The sequence below is a fragment of the Clupea harengus genome, chromosome 9 (genome assembly GCF_900700415.2).
Source record: "Clupea harengus chromosome 9, Ch_v2.0.2, whole genome shotgun sequence".
Lineage (NCBI taxonomy): Eukaryota > Metazoa > Chordata > Actinopteri > Clupeiformes > Clupeidae > Clupea > Clupea harengus.
The window spans coordinates 24,286,792-24,294,291 of NC_045160.1; the positions used below are offsets into that span (position 1 = coordinate 24,286,792).

Consider the following 7,500-nt stretch of genomic DNA (forward strand, 5'->3'; position numbering starts at 1 on the left):
GTGACGCTCTTCGCATCACGACCCCTCTGACCCCTGCTGTCATTTAGCCGTCAGTCGAGTCGCTGCCGCTGAGCTAGGGCTGCTGGGAGCTTGGTTAGAGACGTGTGTGTGTGGGTGTGTGCATGTCAGTATAAGTGTGTGGGAGTGAGTGTAAGTCTAAGCTTATGTGTGTGTGTGTGTGTGTGTGTGTGTGTGTGTGTGTGTGTGTGTGTGTGTGTGTGTGTGTGTGTGTGTGTGTGTGTGTGTGTGAGAGAGAGAGAGAGAGGGAAGCTGGTGATGTTGGGCAGCTTCAGCAGCTTGCCTTGAGATCTCTGTGTGTGTGTGTGTGTTCAGCAGTAGCTGCCATCTGTGTGTGTTTGTGTATGTGTGTGTGTTCAGCAGCTCAACCTACCATCTACTACCATCCATGTCTGTGCAGTAGGGGTGGAAATTGCGACAGCGTGGACTATATGATACTATCGCGATAATTAGGCCATGATACAATACTATTGGGATTCTTTACATTTTATAATGAAAGTATTGTGATTCAGTTCTGCCATACATTGGGATTTATTTCCCTCAAATATATTTTTGGTTTTGTATACTGGGAGTCTCTGCAGCCATCTTAGCACAGTCAATTTGTTCTCGACTCTGACTTCTTTTCCAATTTCCGCTGTGACGCAAGAGAAGAACGAGGCACCATATTGTTGACTTCTCCTCCTTAGGATGAGGAGCAGGGGAATAGAAGAGGAGAGAACGAGAGAGAGAGAGAGAGAGAGAGAGAGAGAATGAGACATTGAGAGAAGGATAGGGTGACAGAACAGAAACAGGGAGAAGGAGAGAGACTGAGAGAGAAAGTGAGACATCGAGAGAGAGAGAGAGAGAGAGAGAGAGAGAGAGAGAGAGAGAGAGAGAGAGTGATGGAGAGAGAGAGATGGAGAGAGAGAGAGAGAGAGAGAGAGAGAGAGTGATGGAGAGAGAGAGAGTGAGAGAGAGAGAGAGAGAGAGAGAGAGAGAGAGAGTGATGGAGAGAATCAGAGGGGTGATATGGAGAGGTATGGAGCACAGCTACACAGAGCCAGATGAAGGGGAAAGAGAGGGAGAAGGACAGGATGAGAAACCAAAAGGCAAAATAGAGACAAAGAGAAAAAAGGGGGACATCGAGAGAGAGAGAGAGATGGAGAGAGAGAGATGGAGAGAGAGAGAGAGAGATGGAGAGAGAGAGATGGAGAGAGAGAGATGAGAGAGAGAGAGATGGAGAGAGAGATGGAGAGAGAGAGATGGAGAGAGAGAGAGTAAGAGACAGAGAAAGTGAGACATCGAGAGAGAGAGATGGAGAGAGAGAGATGGAGAGAGAGAGAGAGTAAGAGACAGAGAAAGTGAGACATCGAGAGAGAGAGAGAGAGAGAGAGAGAGAGAGAGAGAAAGTGAGACATCGAGAGAGAGAGAGAGAGAGAGAGAGAGAGAGATGAGGAGGAAAAGACAGAAATGGCATGATGGAGGAAAAGCCAAGAGGAGATAAGAGAGGTCTTGTAGGGGATGTGAGAGTGAATAGAGGACTGACTACTGATGTCATTCTCAGCCTCTCCAGATAGCAACCCAGTTGGAAGCTTATGCAGCCCTGGATCGGTCCTGACGAGGCCGTGATATAGCCCTGATCCGGCCCTGATCTGGCTCTGATATAGCCCTGATCCGGCCCTGATATAGCCCTGATCTGGCCCTGATCTGGCCCTGATATAGCCCTGATCTGGCCCTGATATAGCCCTGATCCGGCCCTGAGCTGGCCCTGATATAGCCCTGATCTGGCCCTGATATAGCCCTGATCTGGCCCTGATCCAGGAGCATATTGAACTTCACCAAACATCTGCTTACTCACACCCACATCTTCTGTCTAAACTCCATGGCCATCTCCTCAGCAGTAACGGCCCATAGCTCAGCTAACTCTGATCTCCTCAGCAGTAACGGCCCACAGCTCAGCTAACTCTGATCTCCTCAGCAGTAACGGCCCACAGCTCAGCTAACTCTAATCTGACGGGGATCCGGGGATCCAGCGGCTAGCCGGGGCCCCAACTCGCTCCCTAACTCATCGAGCCACGGGGACCGAGACTCGTGTGTGCTTAATTGATTCTGAAATGCATTCTGATTACAGCGCAGCGTCATAAACCAAAGAACTCCCTTTGCTTTCCACATAATTAACAGCAAATTGCTTTTCATATGTGTCCTTTTTCCCCCTCTTAATCTATCCACGGGGATACGGCGGAAGTTAATTACATGCTAACAGGCTTCCTCGGTGAAGAATCGCTCCAGAGTCACTGTCGGAGGGGGGGGTGGGGGGGGGGGGGGGGGGATATTAAAAAGAAAAATCAATGTAATCATTTCTGTATGGAGGTGAACCTAGCAACAGGCAGCGGGAATAATCCATTCTCCGAGACAGTGGGAACCTTGGGGCAGGACGTGAAGAATGGGACGAAGCTGCTGCTGTTGCTCAGTGCACACACGAAGGAGAACGAAAGAAAAAAGAAAAAGAAACCTAGTGAAAAGAAAAGCAGGCTAAAAGCCAGAAGAAGAAGAAAAAAAAGATGGAAACTAAAAATCCTCCCTGCCAAGGAGGCCAAGCTTTTCTGATGTCTCTGAGTATTGCACAAAAGGCAAGGGTAACAATCAATAACTCATCATTAATATCAGAATTTTCAGCGTATCACCATTCCAGAAAGAGAGTCTAACAGGAGATAGTCGTAGGTGAAGGTCTACCTGGCAGGAGGTAGCTAATAGCACTATCACTGAGGTAACTAACACACTCAGTCATATTCTCATTTCACACACACTGAGCACATTTTTATATCCAAATCTTTATAAATATTTCTTGTGTGTGTTTTTTTTTGTGTTGGTGTGTTTGTTGTTCATTTCTTTCGGGGATTTTCCTCGAGTCCTCAGTGGCAGAAACAAGAGAGGCTATCACTCTCTGAGTGTGTATCGCTCTGAGTTTATTTGGCGAGGATTTGGGTTCATTTGTATGTAAATGTCGGTGGGTTCCAAGCTCCTCTGAAGCGCGGGGTGCAACCTAAAATTGAAAGACAGGTTTTGATGGTAAATGTTCCCCACGGGACAGGATCTTTCAATTCCATTGTAAAAGTAACCGGCAATTTCAGCACAATTTTTTTCTTTTTCACGGCGGGCTCATTTGCTCTTGAGTGCCGTTTGCAGGGCTGGGTAGAGCTCACACACACACACACACACACACAAACACACACACCACACACACACACACACACACACACACACACACACACACACACACACACACACACACAAACACACACACACCCCAGCCCTCTGGGTAGAGCTCACATACACGCACACACACACACACACACACACACACACACACACACACACACACACACACCCAGCCCCAAGAGCTCACTTATCGTTTGTGAGGAACACTTCTGAGGAAGACAACTTCAACACAAAATCACTTTTGCTCTCGTAGGTACAATTGGAACTCCGCAGATAAATGTGTTCATTGTGTGATTTAATCAGGAACTGCTATTATACTGTGAAATGGAGGCCACTGCTTAAATGGCTGCATCTCTCCTCCACACTTCCTTTGTTACTGGTGTAATCACTGTGACAGTAAACTGATATCACTTAAACCACGGTCCTGTCCTGGCCAACAAAACCCCAAGTCTCTTTTATTCTTTCTCTTTCCTCTCTCACCTCTTGCCCTCTCCACTATGTAGTCTGCTCAGGGCAGACACACTGAACTCTTATCTCACGGAAGCCACGCCAGACAAGCTTGCCTAAGATTTCTCGTCAGCTAAGAACTAGTAAATATGTGTACGAGCTAAGCACAAGACAGCATAGCACAGCACAGCACAGCGCAGCACAGCACAGCACTGCACAGCAAAGCACTGCACAGCACAGCACAGCACAGCACAGCACAGCACAGCACAGCACTGCACAGCACAGCACTGCAACCAATCTTTGAACCACAAACTCTTCCCAGCCTGGTTCATCAATGACTAACGAATGACTAACAAAGCAGCACATGAAGGAACCCCTTCCCTTTTCTGGACTGGTAGCTGGGCATGCAAGGCATAGCATCATCATTACTTGGCTAAGCAGTGGCCTGCTTATCTTTCATCAATGTTCATTTATTGCTTTTGGTTTGTCCACTGAACTTTATTCTTGTGACACCTTTTCATGGTTAGGCATGAGGTGGTTGGCTGCTTCACCACGCCATCCTCACGTTGATGTTAGCCATCATGCATCACACAGACTTGCATGCAAACGAACCATCCTGTTTCCTAGCCCGGCACCATGAACCAGTCGTGGCTACATTCACACACGTTGGCCTTGAACATAACTACATACACGCAGAGGAAACCCAAAGCTCCCGCTTCACACACTCCCTTGTGTTGGACCTCGTTTGTGTTTTCGTGACACACACAAAGACACACACACGGAGATTCCTCCTGGCGCACACCCAAAATGCGCACGCTCAAGCAGCACGCTTGCATACACACACACACACACACACACGCACGCACACACACACACACACACACACACACACACACACACACACACACACACACACACACACACGCACATACACACACACACTCACACGCAAACGCACACGCACGCAAACGCACATGCACACGCACGCACACGCACACACACACATGCACATGCGCACACACACACACGCGCACCACACACACACACACACACACACGCACACACACACACACTCACACACGCACATGCACACACACAGTCCCCTTTAGTACATTAGTTAGGTACATTTAGTTAGACTTCATAGTGTGTTTTACTTTAGATAATTTTAATAAATGCTTTTGATCGTATATTCTGGTCTATTTAATGTTCAATGCTAACCTCTGCTATTCAGAACCCCAAAGACCTTCAATCTTTACTAGCTATTCATAACTTACAGTAATGGATCTGCTGTTGTGTTGAATAGTTGATGCCTATCCAAACCTTTTATTGATGCTGTTATCAGGATAGCACAGGGTGGCCCTTGAGAAGAAAGTATTAACATTTATGACCAATTGGACCCACATTTATATGGTGCCCATCCAGAGCAATTGAACGGACATTATCTTGGTGCCCCTGCATGAGAAAAGAGCTAATGTACCTACAAACACACACACACGCACGCACGCACGCACGCACGCACTCACACACACACACACACACACACACACACACACACACACACACACACACACACACACACACACACACACACTAATGTACCTACACTTTTGTTGGAAAACAATGGTGACTCATCCTAAGTGGTACAATGTGCAGTTTCCGTTGTTAGATGGCAATTGTTTAATGCTAATTGTCAAGACACGTCTTAATCATTGTGATGCCACCTGCATATCATCTGTTAAACTGTTTAATGTAGCTTGATGGTGACTTGACTTGTTTCAATTGAGGATGCTCCATAAATGACAATACTGAAAGAACTGTGCAAGTATGCTTTCTACCAAAGTGCTATCAAATACAGCCATCTCCCTCTCATGCTCTCTCTCTCTCGCTCTGTATGCGTGCCATCCTTAATAGACAATAATTAGAAGTGATTTCAAAAGACTCTGGCACTCGAGGCTTTCATCTTTGACCTGATGCTTGGTGACGTGGCTGGCTCACCTGTAAATGAGTATATCGTATGTGGAGCTCACCTGTAAATGAGGATATCATCCGTGGAGCTGTTGTACTGAATCTGGTACATCCTCACGCCGGGAATGTGGCTCTGAGGCGGCCAGTGGATGGTGACCGAGGACGAGGAGAGCTCGGACACGATGACCCGCTGGTGGTCCATCTTGTGGTGGCCGCCGCTGGCGTTGGACTTGATGGAGGTGGGCATGTCGGACGGGCCCGGCTCCGGGTCCAGCTTGGGGTCGTAGTGCGGGGACGGGTTGACGACCAGCTCCACCTTCTCGGTGGCTTCGCCCGCCGCGTTCGAGGCGATGCAGGTGAACATGCCCGAGTCCTTGCCGGTGGTGGTGTGGATGTCCAGCGTGCCGTTCTCGTAGCAGGTGGTGCGCGAGGTGTTGCCGATCACCTTGCCGTCGGGGCTGATCCAGTGCGTGGAAGGTTCCGGATCGCCCACGGGCTTGCAGCGCAGGCTCACGCGCTGGCCCTCCATGACGAAGGTCTTGGGGCTGTGGCGCGTGATCATGGGCGGCTCGCACGTGAACTCCTCCTCCTTGATGGTCCAGAAGTACTTGCCGGCGAGCTCGCGGGGCGAGGCGCACGTCTCCAGGTCGTCCTCGCGCGTCAGCCGGCGCAGCCACACCAGCTCGCAGTTGCAGTGCAGCGGGTTCCCGCCGAAGCTCAGCACCAGTGACGTGAGCGGCGAGCCCTTCAGCTTGGTGTAGACAGGGATCCTGAGGAAGAGCGGGTCGGGCGGGATCTTCTTCAGCTTGTTGGACGTCATGTCCAGACGCGCCAGCTTGTGCATGTTGGAGAAGATGCCCTCGGGCACGAACTCGATGAGGTTGTGGTCCAGGCTGAGCGTGTTGACGCTCACCAGCATGCCCATGGTGTCCCAGGGCACGTCCACCAGGTTGTTGTAAGACAGGTCCAGGTCCTCCAGCGTCTCCAGGAAGTCCTGAAAGGCGCTGTGCGAGATGCTGTGCAGCTGGTTGTTGGCCAGGATGAGGTGGCGCAGGTTGACCAGGCCTTGCAGGTGCGTGTCGTCCAGCGCGGTGAGCCGGTTGGCGTCGAGGTGGAGGGCGTGGAGGTCCTGCAGGTCGGCGAAGGCGTAGGGGCGGATCTGGCTGATGGTGTTGCGCGAGAGCGTGAGGTGGATGAGGCTGCTCATGTTGGCGAAGTCGCGGTGGCGGAGCGTGGTGATGAAGTTGTCCATGAGGCGCAGCTCGGCGGTGCGGCGGTCGATGTTGGGCGGCACGAAGAGCAGACCCGTCTTGGCACACAGCACCGTGTAGGAGGGCATCAGGTTCTGGCAGGTGCAGCGCTTGGGGCACAGCATGGAGGCGGCCGGCGCCGCCAACAGGACCAGGCAGAGGAAGAGGAGCCCCATCACGGATATCCTGCAAGACACACGCACACACACACACACACACACAAACATAAAACCCTAGAGTTAGTGCCAGAAAAAGAGCCCCCAAGAAAGCGCTAAAGATAGCAGCTTCAGATGGACTAGAGCCAGCTGTAAGCCAGGCCAGACCAATGCCTGATCCGCTGCAATGACACCTGCTGTTTGGTTGGGGTCAGCAGAGGGGTCATCGTCATGGCGAGGCGGAAGGAGATGTAGTATCCCTGTTTCAACAAGCAACATCCTGAAAACATGGACAGGGGGAGGAAGTGCCCACATAGCGGCTAAAATGAATCTGGCTCTAATCAGATGTCCATTCCTGGGTCAGCTGTGATCACAGTGCACTGCACCAGAGACTGCTGATCCAGAACCAGTGCACTGCACCAGAGACTGCTGATCCAGAACCAGTGCACTGCAACAGAGACTGCTGA

The 7,500-nt window shown here is 50.5% G+C and overlaps 1 protein-coding gene across 1 annotated transcript in view; it reads right to left on the reverse strand.

Moving 5' to 3' along the window:
* Positions 1–7,063, reverse strand: part of si:cabz01090165.1 (uncharacterized protein LOC100333421 homolog) — a 22,641-nt gene extending 15,578 nt beyond the window's left edge. The window contains exon 1 of the mRNA XM_012838302.3: positions 5,691–7,063. Coding sequence (XP_012693756.3) covers positions 5,691–7,054 — 1,364 coding nt within the window. The 5' untranslated portion in view covers positions 7,055–7,063. The remainder of the gene's footprint in view (positions 1–5,690) is intronic.
* Positions 7,064–7,500: the final 437 nt, after the last annotated feature.